Source organism: Apodemus sylvaticus, chromosome 23 (assembly GCF_947179515.1).
Source record: "Apodemus sylvaticus chromosome 23, mApoSyl1.1, whole genome shotgun sequence".
NCBI classification, from domain to species: Eukaryota; Metazoa; Chordata; class Mammalia; order Rodentia; family Muridae; genus Apodemus; species Apodemus sylvaticus.
The window spans coordinates 46351530-46366817 of NC_067494.1; the positions used below are offsets into that span (position 1 = coordinate 46351530).

General features: G+C 52.5%; 1 protein-coding gene across 2 annotated transcripts in view; it reads left to right on the top strand.

Annotated features, from left to right (window-relative positions):
* Window positions 1-15288, top strand: part of Rps6ka2 (ribosomal protein S6 kinase A2) — a 233631-nt gene that overhangs the window by 212175 nt on the left and 6168 nt on the right. For both annotated transcript variants that reach the window (XM_052169909.1, XM_052169908.1), the window contains exons 15-19: window positions 5551-5640; window positions 7260-7418; window positions 11090-11251; window positions 13486-13562; window positions 14299-14416. In XM_052169909.1, the coding sequence (XP_052025869.1) occupies window positions 5551-5640; window positions 7260-7418; window positions 11090-11251; window positions 13486-13562; window positions 14299-14416 (606 nt within the window). The remainder of the gene's footprint in view (window positions 1-5550; window positions 5641-7259; window positions 7419-11089; window positions 11252-13485; window positions 13563-14298; window positions 14417-15288) is intronic.

A 15288-nucleotide genomic window follows, 5' to 3' on the forward strand; every position in this document is an offset into this window, starting at 1 on the left:
GTGTCACTGGCCCAGCTCTTCAGAGTAAGCAGGGAGAGGGGGAGCTGACCAGCAAGACAAGGCAACAGGAACAGTTTCCACCCATTTTGATTTTCCAGCCTCTGTAAAGGGTGCTCAGTACATGGATTGCATGAGGTACTGTGCATTCAGTGCTGTTTTTCAATAGTAACGTTTCTCAAAAGCATATTCTCCAGAGAATGTGCATCTTCACAGCTTTCTCGGGCTGCGAAGGCCTTCATCAGCCTAGGAAAAAAAAAAAAAAGCAAAACCAAAAACAACCCACCAGCCAAACATCTGAGGAATCTGTGGTCTTTTGACAAACTAACCTTTGATTTCTTAAATAGGAGTATTTAAACGTAGAAGGATTAACTTAAGAGCTCACCATTCTGCCTGCCCATGAAGGGGAGGATCGTGGGAGGAAGTGGGAAGAGGAAACTTCCTGGAGTCCTTGGTGTGATGGCAGTGAAAGCGGGTGCTTGGGGAGACAGCAGAGCCATCAGTGCAGCCGCCACTGTGGTGTGACCCTGGTCTAGACTGTGCGTGGCTGGGCTTACTCAAGACCTGTACTCTGCCTCACCCCAGGGCTTCTCAGTGCTTTGTAATCTTGCATGAGCTTCTTAGCATTTCTCTGTGTGACTTGTTTCTCACAGAAATTCTTTAGATAGTTTATCTGGAGGCCGGCAGCACTCTTAGAAGCAAGCAGGGATGGCCGACAAAGAGTGCTAAGAAATACATCTATTGTGTGGCCGGCTCAGCTGACCCAGAGCCCTTTCTAGAAATAGCCCTGCTACTGTTGAGTGAAATTCTGTGCCCCGCGATCAGGCCCCACGGAAGAGCAGTCGTGTGTTCTCTCTGGTGTTCCTGCATCCAGCTCTCACGCAGAGCCATCTGTTACCAGCTTTGTTGGGAGTGAGGACTCTGTCCTCAAAGATCCTTTCATGGTTTGACCCTGTGGACCCTCAGTGATAGCTCTTTACAAACTGGACACCCCAGGAAGAAAAGCTAGGTATTGTGTCTCTGGTTAACAGTGGAGAAATAGCCAGGCTTTCCTGTTTCTCTTTCGAAGCTTTGAAATTTCCCTGAAGAAGCAACTGGTCAGCGAGCAAGAACTCCCCTTGTCCTTTCTAAGACTATAGGCGGCCATAATTTATTGAAAAATACTTAAATTAACCCTTGCTGGAAGGAACTTGCAAAGCCATGGTTTCTTGGCAAGACGCGGGCGTCCACATTTCACCAAGGATCGTGCACAAGGCATGTGTGGGTGAGAAGCAATAAGTTCCCTTCTGTGAGGGTTGAACCATTATCGAGTTTCTTTTAAAGATGAAAGAGCCAACAGTCCATCATTTCCTGTATCCACAACCACAGTGGGTGTTCGCTTTGGTGAGCAGAGCCTAGGCAGGCCTTTCCATAGGTCTGTGGACTCAAGAGTGTGTGCTGGGTGTGTATTTGGAGTAGACTGAGCTGTAGAAGACAGAGAAGCTGGAGCCCACACATCGTAGTGCTTGGTCATCGAAGAGGAAAGCACTTGAGAGCTGTACTTCAAATCTGGATCGTTTTTATTTGGCATTAAGAAAATTGTCCGGCGGCGAGCATACTGCCCGTGGAACCCGAGATTTCTCCTTCAGGAAGCCAGCTGCTTTGAGTCTTTGCTTCTCTGACACATCTCTCGCTGGTCACAGAACCAGAAGGCTCAGCACACATGGAATACATCGCATGGCCTGTCCCCTTGCATACGCGCACGCACACATGCAGCACAGGCTCTGACACCTCTTTATTAACAACCCCCTCCTGTGACTGAGAAGCTTTGGGGGAAACGTGCGAGCCTGGTCAGTGGCAGTCATGTTTTCCTTAGGAGGCAGCAGCCGCACCCCTCAGCTACCCACTTGGCTGTTACTAAATGCACGTGGTTTGTGTCGGATACAAATAAAAACCCTTGCTGCTAGACTGATGACCTGAGTTTGATCCCAGGACCCACATGGTAGAAGGAGGTGACCAACTCCAGCAAGCTGTCATGTGATCATCACATGTGCCCTGTGGGCCCTGGGCTGTGTGTACCCACACGCATGCATAGCCGAAGAAATACATGACAAATTGAGAGAACCCTAAAGTCGTTCCAGAGTGTGGCCGCCCTGTCCTCTTGAAGCTTTTAAGATAGTTTATGTAGACATCTTTGCTCCCATTCCATCATTCTCCCTCAGGAACCTTCTTGTCTTTCCAAAAAGTCTCCCTCCCGCTTCCCCGTCTATTCCACGCATGACCACTGAGTTCTTTTCCGTGGCTTAGTAGATGCATGGCTATTTACTTGAGTCAGAGCAGCATATCTTTGGTCTCCACGGATTTCCTCCTCAGCAACTCTATCTGCTCCTAGTCCCTGGAAGAGGCCTGGGGCCTCGCAGGCCTGTGCCCGTCATTGAGGTCTCAGGCTTGTGTGCAGAGTGACAGATGACCATCTCAACAACCAATGTTCCCAAGGTGATTGTGGCTTCCCTGTTCAGCAATCAGGTGTTTGCTTGTATGTCATCCTGTTTTTAACTACAACAGAGGAAATGGCCGCCACACCCAGGACAGGACCGGCCTCACTCCCCGTAGGAGCCAGAGTTTGGATTCACATCATATCATCTGTGTACCACAGCATTTGCATGACTGCACTCCATTTCATTCTGTGTATATAATTTGTCAGCCAGAAAGGAAGTGGAATTAAACAGATGCTTGGTCTGGAGATCGTATTTTTAGAAGGACGGATTGGCATGGAAATTTTAATTTTTTTTTCTATTGAAAAAGCACCGGAGTTCTGTCTTTGTCATTTGCTTTAATTAATTTTACAGGAGAAAATGTCTGTTAAGAGTTTTTTCCAAGTAATTACATACTCCACTTACCTCGCTCCTAGCATAGCTAGGTCCTTCCATTTGTTGGAAGGGCGGGGTGCATCCGGCTTGCCCCGCAGCTCACTCTTGGCCTTCAGACCCAGGTGGCAAGTGACTCAGCACCTGGAAAGACAGCGCTTAAGTGACAGGGCCTGAGAAACACAAGGAAGGATGCAAACAGACACAGAGAAGGAAAATGGAAACGCATACATGGGTGGCAGCAAAGACTCCTGTGCGACAGCAGCAACTACCAGCAGACATGCTTCACCTGCTAAGAAAAACCGTCTTCCTGCACCAGCCATTGTGGAAGCCACACCCGCCCCAGGCGTACGCACACCTTGGCCTAGCACCTCTGAGGAGGGTGAGAAGCACTTGCTGCACAGCACAACCGCAGGGATTATCTGCATGCAGCAGGGTCAGCGGCCCACCACCGGGCAGGATGCTGCCTGGCAAGCGCCCTTCTGTGCATCTGCTGACTGGTGGAAAGAAGAGCCATGAAGCAGAAAGATCCCCTTTCCTCCTTGATTGTGTCGTCTCTGTTATCAAGCTCATGCCTGGAGAGGGGAGCCAAGCAAGAGCTTGGTTAGAAATAAACCCAACAACATCACTCCCAAGAACCCACCCACCCCTCCAGAAACTCGTGGAAGGATCTCGCGTACCCTCCAGCCTCGCGGCAGCCACCTGAGATGGTACCTCACTCGCTGATCATATTTGATGGGGGTGCCTTCCAAGTTCCACTAGATAATTAAAGGATATTCAGTCTGATTCTGTGGCACATAGTGTTCATACCCAGAGCATGCCACGCCGTGACAGGTTAACCAGATTGTGCTCCGGTGTGCCTCCTAGTTGAACATAGGTTCTTACTACAGTCTTAAGGTCCTAGTCGATGTCAGTGAGATCCTAAGGTCTTTAATAGTGGATTTGTTCACAAGTATTTTTAACCTTTCATCAGAATTTTTCTCATGACTTACATCAGAAGAACAACCAGGAATAAAACACACTCTGGTGAAGAAAAAGATCAAGGATTTATAGTCCCGGGTGGTTTTTATGATAGTTACAGAGTTCTCCCGTTTAATATTTTAATAGATAACGGTTTAACGGCTCCAGCTTGAAAAGCTGTGCTGGTCGAAACTCAAGGTCTCCCAGCCACGCTCCAACTCCTCAGTGCCCGTTTCCTCCTCGCGGGAAGCTGAGGTTATTAAGATTTTCCTCTTCCCTTTCAGGGTTATTTATGCATTCTCAAGGAAGTGCATGCATCTGAGTACATTCCTCCTCTGCTTCTAACACACGGCAGTGTAGGACGCACCTGTGATGCTTTCCCAAGAGTGTCCCTGGCAGGAGACAAAAGCCTTCCTCTTGTTAGTCAGCATCCAGCTCCTTTGTGAGGAGACTGGATTGACGTTAGGAGCAGACAGCTTTATCATGAAATACCTTTGAGAGGGAAAAAAAGTCCACCTGCTGCTAAATTGTTTATGCCCATAAATGTATTGCAGAGGGAATGTGCCGGGAGGGGGCTACCCACGGCAGTTAGAGTGGGGAAAGCTCTCGAACTAGATGGTGCGAGAGTGCAGGGGCATGGAGTGCTGGCTTACACACACACACACACACATACACACACACACACACACACACGGGTCCTCCTTTCCCCCCACCTCCATGGGCAGCAGATCACCCTGGAGGTATCAGCCATCAAGTAGCACAGGGACTCCTGACATTCATGGCTTCGATTATGGTATCACATAAGGGAAAGGCACCATCTTCCTGGAATTAAACAGCTGTGAATGCTATTCCAGTGTACTGTGTAAAATACTGGGCAGGAGGAGGAACCCGACAAGAAAGGGGTGTCTGGTTGGTCTGGGGAACAGGCACCCTGCTCAGCCTTCAGCATCTGTCTGGGAGGACCTGCCACTTTAACTCGTTTTGTGCCTGGCCTGCCTGCAGCCTCTTGGACAAGGCAGAGGTGCCCAGTGATTGGAGGCTCACTTTGAAGGAGTGCAAACTTAACTGCCCAGAGTTTGTTGGCAGAAATAGGCCGTGCTACTTGCTAGCACCTGGGTGCCCTCTCCGTGCCTGCCCTCGGCCTTTGGATATCTTGAGGTTCAGTCTGAGGGTTGTCCTCTTCTTTCTTATGGTATTGGGGATTGTACATGGTAGACATTGTACAAGTTAGACATTGTACATGCTAGATGTGCGCTCACCAAGCTACACCCCCAACTACGTTCCTCTTTTTCTACTTTTTACTCGGAGGCAGGCTCTCATTAAGTTGCCTAAATAGGCCTACAGCTTGCAGTCTTCCTGTTACATTCTCCGTGGCAACTAGAATTACAGATCTGTAGCTGATTCCAGACACACCAGAACAGGGCATCGGATTCATTTACAGATGGTTGTGAGCCACCATGTGGTTGCTGGGAATTGAACTCAGGACCTTTGGAAGAGCAGTCAGTGCTCTTAACCACTGAACCATCCCTCCAGCCCTGGTTTCCTCTTTTTAACTATACTCTTTTTGCTGTTGGACATAGGAGAGACTAGACTTACCTTTCTGAGTCATTTTAAGTGATCCTGGTTGAGTACTGTGGGGTTGGGGGCAGCTGTGCTGGGGCTCTCTGGAGCCCCAAGTTTGTTATCTGCAGTGGCCCATCAAGGCCAGCAGCAAGCCTCTCACCGCTATCTGCCGTGTGTCCTTCAGATCATCGATAAGAGCAAAAGGGATCCCTCAGAGGAGATAGAGATCCTCCTGCGGTATGGCCAGCACCCCAACATCATCACCCTAAAAGATGTAAGTACTGCCATGTGGCTGCCCCTCCTCAGCCTTCGGCTTCGACTGACACAAAACTCCTACCGTTGGCATAGTACAGGTCTCTCACGTTGCCTGTCTTTAATGTGCCCAGGATCAGGCTTTGGTGGCTGGCCATCCTAATGGGTGCGTACACATGTAACTGGGTGTACTCTCCCCCTGGAGAGTCCCAGTCTCCCCAAGCATGCTATTTACACGCATAAAACGAACCATCTGTGTGCATCAGAATAGGAGTGTCCTTCCTTGTCCTTGAGTCAGTCCTGGCTGACAGATGCAGAATGGCGTGAGGGTAGCAGGTCCCACCAAGCCCTGGGTGGGCAGATTTTTGTAGAATGAGTGGATCGGAGCAGGAGTCAGCCACACCAAGCCAGTATGCAAGGCCACTCTACCCAGTGGAGCCTCAAGTGCAGCTATGGGTTTGGCGAGAGAAGAAAATTCCTCCTCTTGTCCTTACCTCTTGGAGTAGCCCTGGGCCTACCTCAGAATCGCTTGGGCAGCAGCTCACAGAATAGCGCTCAATGCCAGGGAACATAGGCAACAAATGCCTCGTATTCGTAGATGCCAGCTCCATCTCCCGGGGACCTCAGAGACCTCACTGCACACCTGTGGCACTCCGACTCTGCATTCTCTGTTTACGTGTAAGACTCAGAACCCAAACCAGCTCATTCACGCACTCAAGAGTTCCCTCCTGCACTGTTGGAAGCGAGCAGCCCAGGTCCGAGACAGCGTCATCTTCCCACCTTCAAAATAGAACCGTGAATTCTATTCTATTAAATCATAAGCCCAAAACAAACACAGCAGAGTTAGCTTCACACCTTTTTACACAGGTCAGAGTCAGGTGAGTTATTTCAGTAGCTTGATCTGGAAATTAGCTGATTAAATTATTATCACTGAGATAAAAATAAGCATTTAGACCTGCTGCCTCATTTACACTGTCCTCAGAGCTTTGGGATACATGTATGGTCTCCGTATGTACAGGGGGGATACACGTGTGATCTCCATGTATATGGGGGTGGGGAGGATACACATTCGATCTCTATATGTACAGGACACAGAAGTAGCCAGAGTTTGAATCTTGTTTTTCAGTTTTAAACTGAGTTTAAAGTAGTGCAAGCAAAATCTGTCTTTTCTTAGAGCCATGCCCCCCCTCTGCCCCCCCACAGACCTACAGGGCCAGAACATACACTCTGACTTGATCCCCGAAACTATGCATACGACGGTAGTTGAGAAGCAGTGTCCTTGGGGAGTGCAGTTGCTGCTGTCATGCGTCTCTTGAGTGTCTAAGGCTCAGGGACTGGCAGTATGACTCTGGCATATCCCAGCCAAGCAGCCCTTCTCCAGCCCTGTGCATCCCGTGGCCCAGCCTGCCCCTCCCCCAAGACGCCAAAGCTGAAACCTTCCTAAGAAGACTCACTCCTGGTGGCCAGAATGGCTGCTTACCACTCGCAGCAGTCAAACAACTGGATCTTCCTCCTAGGGAGCCCCAGCCCCTAGCTTCTCCCCGACGCCCCGTTTGGAGCCTTTGGTCCCGCACATAGCCAGGGCCCCGCGGAGAGCTGTACAGACTCCTGAGGTTCTGTGCACTTCCCCTTGACTTCCAGGTCTACGATGACGGCAAATACGTGTACCTGGTGATGGAGCTCATGCGAGGTGGGGAGCTGCTTGACCGTATCCTCCGTCAGCGGTGCTTCTCAGAGCGTGAGGCCAGCGATGTGCTCTATACCATCGCCAGGACGATGGATTACCTGCACTCCCAGGGGGTAAGGCCTGGGCCAGGGCTCCATAGCCTGCCAGAGCAAGACGGCCTAGGCAGGGCGATCTGCGCTCCCAGGGGCAAGACCCAGGCCAGGGCAGGGGACCAGCCTGTGGACACAGCCAGCCCAAGTCTGCCTTATGAGGAATTCTGAGAATGAAGGACCACAGGGGAGGGTGGAGGTGAAGAATGGGGGGAAGGGTGTAAGGAAAGATGGAGGTCCAGGGTGGAGTGAAGGATATGGAAGGGATGAAGGAGATGACAGCCACAGGGTGGAGGAAGGTCACAGGGAAGCAGGTGGCTCCATAGGAAGGTAGATTCAAGACCCTGGAGTCGCAGAGCTATAGGTGCATGAGCGGACACCTCATAGACTGACCCCGCCTTTAGGCGTACGGAAGGGCTTTCCTGTACCCTCTTCCCGCTCCATCCGCTCTAAAGAGTCAACGCACCCAAGTGATACACATTTGCCATGGTGTGGCCTGCGGTTCTTTATGGGTCTGAAGTCATCTGAACACTTGGTATATACAGGAACCGAGTTAGTAAACGGTGTGAGCCAGTTTTACCAAAGAAAATGTGATGCCCTGGCCTTGAGAAAGAGAGCCGTAGAATTCTCATCACTCTCGGTGCACAGAGCTAAACAGAAAGGGTGACAGTTGGCCCGGGCCAGGCCGCACCAAGCTCTTTGTGGATTCGCTTCTGAAGCCTGGGCCGTGTACTTTGTGTGTCTCAGAAGACCAAGCACTGGATGGTTGAGGACCCACCAAGGCTGCACTGAAGACCTCAGCATCATTCTCAGTCCCAGGGACAGAGACTAGCAGAAGATGCTTTCTGCCTCTTTTCTTCCTTGCCCCCTCGCCTCCATCCTTCCCATATCCTTTCTTCTGTCTTTCTCTTCCATCCTTCCCTCCATCCTGTGTGGCTGTCCCGTCCTTCATCCTTCCTCCATCTTTCCTTCTGCCCTTCCCCCCATCCTCCACCCTCCCCTGTGGTCCTTCTTTCTCAGAATTCCTCACAAGGCAGACCTGGGCCAGCCGTGTCCACAGGCTTGCCAGCCCTTCCTGAATCTCACGGTGGCTCCTCTTGGCGTAGCTTCCTTGAGATCCAGGACCCATTAGCCAGATTCTAGCAGTAGCTTGAGTGTGAGTTTCCCAGACAGTCCTCTGCTTAGTGAGGGAAGTAAGGGACGGAATCAGGTCTTCCACTCTCCCAGAGTCTGCCATCAGGGTCTGGAAGCCAGGCCTGGTGGTCGGAGTGTGTCCCTTCAGTCTTCCCAGCAGAGCCTACCATCGCTCCACAAGAGGACAGTTGGGATGCTCAGGCTCCAAGACCACCACACGTCAGCACAGGCGCTCCTCATGATGACCACCACACGCCAGCACAGGGGCCCTCATGATGACCACCGCACGTCAGCACAGGGGCTCCTCATGATGACCACCACATGTCAGCACAGGGCCCCTCATGATGACCACCACATGTCAGCACAGGGGCTCCTCATGATGACCACCACACGTCAGCACAGGGCTCCTCATGATGACCACCACACGTCAGCACAGGGCTCCTCATGATGACCACCACACGTCAGCACAGGGGCTCCTCATGATGACCACCACACGTCAGCACAGGGGCTCCTCATGATGACCACCACACGTCAGCACAGGGGCCCTCATGATGACCACCACACGTCAGCACAGGGCTCCTCATGATGACCACCACACGTCAGCACAGGGCCCCTCATGATGACCACCACACGTCAGCACAGGGGCCCCTCATGATGACCACCACATGTCAGCATAGGGCTCCTCATGATGACCACCACACGTCAGCACAGGGCCCCTCATGATGACCACCACACGTCAGCACAGGGGCCCCTCATGATGACCACCACATGTCAGCACAGGGCTCCTTATGATGACCACCACACGTCAGCACAGGGCTCCTCATGATGACCACCACACATCAGCACAGGGCTCCTCATGATGACTACCACACGTTAGCACAGGGGCCCCTCATGATGACCACCACACGTCAGCACAGGGGCCCTCATGATGACCACCACACGTCAGCACAGGGCCCCTCATGATGACCACCACTCGTCAGCACAGGGGCCCCTCATGATGATCACCACACGTCAGCACAGGGCTCCTCATGATGACCACCACACGTCAGCACAGGGGCCCCTCATGATGACCACCACACGTCAGCACAGGGGCCCTCATGATGACCACCACACGTCAGCACAGGGGCCCCTCATGATGACCACCACACATTAGCACAGGGGCCCTCATGATGACCACCACACGTCAGCACAGGGGCCCCTCATGATGACCACCACACATCAGCACAGGGGCCCTCATGATGACCACCACACGTCAGCACAGGGGCCCCTCATGATGACCACCACACGTCAGCACAGGGGCCCCTCATGATGACCACCACACATTAGCACAGGGGCCCTCATGATGACCACCACACGTCAGCACAGGGGCCCCTCATGATGACCACCACACGTCAGCACTGGGCTCCTCATGATGACCACCACACATCAGCACAGGGGCCCTCATGATGACCACCACACGTCAGCACAGGGGCCCCTCATGATGACCACCACACGTCAGCACTGGGCTCCTCATGATGACCACCACACATCAGCACAGGGGCCCTCATGATGACCACCACACGTCAGCACAGGGGCCCTCATGATGATCACCACACGTCAGCACAGGGCTCCCCATGATGACCACCACACATTAGCACAGGGGCCCTCATGATGACCACCACACGTCAGCACAGGGGCCCCTCATGATGACCACCACACGTCAGCACAGGGGCCCTCATGATGACCACCACACGTCAGCACAGGGGCCCTCATGATGACCACCACACGTCAGCACAGGGGCCCTCATGATGACCACCACACGTCAGCACAGGGGCCCTCATGATGACCACCACACATTAGCACAGGGGCCCTCATGATGACCACCACACATTAGCACAGGGGCCCTCATGATGACCACCACACATTAGCACAGGGGCCCTCATGATGACCACTACATGTCAGCACAGGGGCCCTCATGATGACCACCACACGTCAGCACAGGGGCCTTCTGCCCCTTCAGAAGGCCTCACTTTGTATCCTAAATAGCTTGTTTTGAGGGAATGCCGGCCCTTCTGTTGTGACAGCTGTCACTGTAACAGGGGCATCCTTGATGTCTGCCTTGGGTGGTGCAGCTGCAGTCCTTGCAGCCCTGAGCCCCTCCCTTTGCTGCCAGCAGTCAGTATGCCTGTGACAGCAACCCACCAGTGATTCTGGCACCTGGGACAAGTGGCCCCTGCCTGGGATGTCCCCAAAGCCCCCTGCGAGAGCGTAAAGCACAGGAGCCGTTTCCTCTCGGTGGCCAGAGCTGCCTGCCACGGGCCCTTCTGTGGCGTAGTGCCAGCAGCTGCTCCTCTATGAGCAAGTGATTCTTCAGTCACATAGTCCTGTGTGAAGGCAGCCTTCACAGGGTACCTGGCTCTGAGTGGCCAGCATGGGTGAGTGAGACAGGGCAGCCCCTCAGAGGAACAGACTCTTCGTCCTGCCCGAGTGATCAGTTCCCAGGTGGCCCTTGCTCTCCCCCCCACACTCGCACCCTCCTCTTCTCTCCCCCTCAGCTTTGACTAACGCGTCCCGCCTTCCAGGTTGTTCATCGGGACCTGAAACCAAGCAACATTCTGTACATGGACGAGTCTGGGAACCCCGAATCGATCCGCATCTGTGACTTCGGGTTTGCCAAGCAGCTGCGAGCGGAAAACGGGCTGCTCATGACCCCCTGCTACACTGCGAACTTCGTGGCTCCTGAGGTAGATAGTCCCCCACGCCACACCCAGGGGAGGCGGGTTGGCCAGGCCGAGAGTAACCAGCGAGCTCTGGGCACTGAGGTGGCACAGTGGGCTCAGCAGTGTCCTCGAGATGAAGACAAGCCTGCTGGCGGGGGGGGGGGGGTTTGAGGGGCACAGTGGCTCCAGAATCAGCCAGTCTGACTCAGACTCCTCGAGCATTTTAATTTCCATTGGAAAAACCGTAAATGGTACTGGTGCATTGTGGTTCTTGTACAGAGCAGTGATTCTCGACCTTCCTGATGCAGTGACCCCCAACCATAACATTACTTTGTTGCCAGTTCATAACTGGTTTTGCCAGTTATGAATCATAATGTAAATATCCGTGTCTCCTGATGGCCTTGACAAGTCGGCATCCATCCAACTTGAAAAGTACTGGGGTCTCACAGCAGTGTGTAGCTGAATGCTCATTTGTGTGCAGGGGTCCCACTCGGAACCGAACCTCAGAGGATCACAAAAGGGTACCCACCCCTCATGTCCCTCTGCGTCCTAAGGCCAATCCCGAGCGAGGTTCTGCTCATTGTGCTGTGATGGCAAGGCTGGTTTCTTGTGGGACTTGAGAAAAGTGGAGCCACAGTGGTGTCGGGGTGGTGGGGGACCAGTGTGGCTGCTGGAGTCAGGAGAGGCTCGGGCTTGGAAAGGGTCTTCCAACCCTGTGTGGGGCCTTCATGGGTGGGACAGTCAGATCTGCCGAGTCCTAAGGAAGACCCTGCTGTGTGCTTTTCTGAGAGAGACTCAGCAGGTCCAGGTCCAAGAGTGACTGAGAAGCAGTCTCGGGTTATACAGGCTGCGTGCGAGCAGACTTGGTCCCTTCAGGCACGGCGGGTTTGAAGCTCTAATTGTGCCTCTTGGGGATGTTGTTAATGCTGACAGAGTGGATACAAGTACCCTCATCTCATAGATTTAGGAAAGAAAAGCCAATGCAGCATTTACATGACTCTGGGAGGTCATTCAGTCAGGGACATGGAAAGATGCACATCATTTGGCGTATGATACCCATCACGTACCACGGTGCATGACGGCAGGAGAGCAGCGAAGAAAGAAGGCCCCTCACTCTTGCCAGGGAAGAAACTGGACACAGTAATAATGCTTTGTTCAGTCCAACACAGCAGTCTACAGCGATCCAAATATGAACATATCCAACAATCACCCCAATGTACATACGTGTGCCGTGATGATGCAGCAGAGTTCCTCCTTAGTAGTCTAGTCTTTCATGTTTAAGACATGTTGGTACAGTGGCACACACCTGTTGTCCGTTGGAACTCTCTGGAGGCGAGGAAGGAAGGCAGGAAGGTCAGGGGCTCAAGAAAGCATGACAAGATCTTACCTCAAAACATAATCCAGAAATTCAGCTTCTGGGTACACACCCTCAAGAATTAAACATGTCTGCGTATCCTTGTGGATACCAAGATTATTTACAACCGCCACCCAAGTATCCACCACTGGCTGATAAACAAGTTATGCGTGTGCACATACCAGAATGTTCCTCATCCCTTGAAAGCGGGGAGCTCTGACTCCTGCCACAGCGTGATTGGGCCCTGGGGACAGGGCTCAGAACACAGCTCAGTAAAGCAAGGCTGTCACAGTGACAGACAGAGGCGGAGGAGGTGCTGGGGGGGGGGGGTTAGTTGGTACAGCACGTGTCTAACATCCGGGAAGCCCTGTACCCGCTCAATCCCCAGTACCACGTAAACCACGCATAGCCGTGCATCCTCACCTCGGCACTGGAGAGTGGAGATAGAAGGATGGTAAATTTAAGGTCACTCCCGTCTATGCCGTGAACTCCAGGTCGACCCTGTATGTTTTCACGTACGTGTGGTTTCTCACAAGGCCAGATTCATAAAGAACGTTGAGTGGGGTTGGCAGGGACTGAGTTGGCCAGTAGAGAATTTGTACTTAACAAGGACCAAAATTTAGTGTGAGAAACGGGGGTTCTGGAGGATGGACGGCCTCACTGACCCACGAGTGTTCATCGACTGGCACCCCTAAACGTGGCCAGTATGGTAAACTACAAACAAAACTTCTTAAAACCATGAGCCAGGCAAGGGCTGATGCCTCTCTCCTCTGTCCCCATGGGGACCGTGCTACACTAGGGAAGGTAGGACTGCTCCCGCCCAGCAGATGATCCCACCCTGCCAGATTCCCATTCTCTCACTCTGAAATGGAGCAGCCCTGACCACGCCCTGTTCTTCCCCTAGGTCCTGAAGCGGCAAGGCTACGATGCGGCGTGTGACGTCTGGAGCTTGGGAATCCTGCTGTACACCATGCTGGCTGGGTAATGGCGGGTCACCAGGGTGTTCTTAGCGTCACGACTGGAGGCTTCACCTCACCTTCCTGGTGCTTGGGTGTAAACAAATACCAAACCATCTGGGTTAGGGTGAATAGTCAAACCCTGCTGCATAATGAAAAGGATAAGGGTAGTTAGCTAGGTGGGCTCCATAAACTCAGCCCACAAATGAAACACGCAGGCCTTTTGCTGGCCATCCCACCTTCCCTCGACCACCCGGACCATCTCTTACAATGAGCGCTAGGCACATCTGACGTGTTCTTCCTGGGAGGTTTGTACTCACGTGTGCCTGACATGTGTCAAGGTTGTGGGCCACGACGACACTTGACATCCGTGACGTGACCTTTGTAAGTTCAAGAATCAGTCTGACCAAGAGCCCAGACTTGGTGGTAGACCAGCCCATGGGTCCCTCAGACTTCACAGCCCAGGTCCCTGGCCACTGAACCTCTCTGTTGTCATAGAAACCAAATCTTCAGGCTGATCCCTTACATCCTGGCACCTGGAAGGGCCCAGAAAGGATGCACACTCAGGCTGAGAGGCCGTCCCTGCCCATCTTGTTGACTTGTGGCACTGACCACCTGAGGAAGGTTGCGTGGTGTTAGGTCATGCGCACGTCCTGACATGAGCTCTGGACTCACAAAAGACTGCGACGGACATTGTCCCTTCAGCAGAAAGCGCTGGTGTGGCGCCGTGAGCTCAGTGCATTAATCCTCTTCCCACGCAGGTTCACTCCCTTCGCCAACGGCCCAGACGATACCCCCGAGGAGATCCTGGCGAGGATTGGCAGCGGGAAGTACGCCCTTTCTGGGGGGAACTGGGACTCCATATCTGATGCGGCCAAAGTGAGTATTCTTCCCGGGATATGCACGCCTCCTGTGCAGTTCCTTCTGCAACAGGAATATTGTTTGTGACGAAGCTGGAAATGTCACCCAGACAAACATTATAGACATCATGAGCATGATAGACTTTTATTCTCAGAGAGATTCCCACATTATTTTTATAATAATTTTTATTGGCTATTTTCTTTATTTACATTTCAAGTGTTATCCACTTTCTCAGTCCCCCCTCCCGCAAACCCCCTATTCCATCCCCACTCCCCCTGCTTCTATGAGGGTGTTCCTCCACCCACCCACTCCCACCTCCCCGACCTCAATTCCCCTACACTGGGGCATTTATCGAGCCTTCATAGGACCAAGGACCTCTCCTCCCATAGATGCCCGGCAAGGCTGTCCTCTGCTGCATATGCAACTGGAGCCACCCACATTATTTTTTTTTTCATGAAAAGATTTTGATGTTAATGTAAAGTTCTGCAGAGGACAGAACCAATAGAAGAAGTAGACAAATGTAGACATAGGTCAGGAGGGTCAGAGGCGGGCGGTGCTGCTGTGGCCAGGCCTATGAGGCGGAGGTTTATAGAGCGACTGGTACCTGGGGAGTCTGAGAAAGAAGCGATTCTCAGAGTAAATGCAGAGCCCTCTGCTGTCAACACGTACGTCTCCTCTTTAGAGACGTTTCCAGGTGACCGCCCTAAACGTACTTTAAAGTCACCGAGTTCGGTCACCAGGTTCACTCTCCTGGCCATCGGACTCTAGTCTGCTATCACCAAATTACGGTTTAGTAAAATAATACACTGCCGGGCCAAGGCTGCAGGTCAGTGGTCAAGCACCCCTAGTGTTGGCAATCAGTATGGGTGTGGAGATCCTGGCGAAGGTGG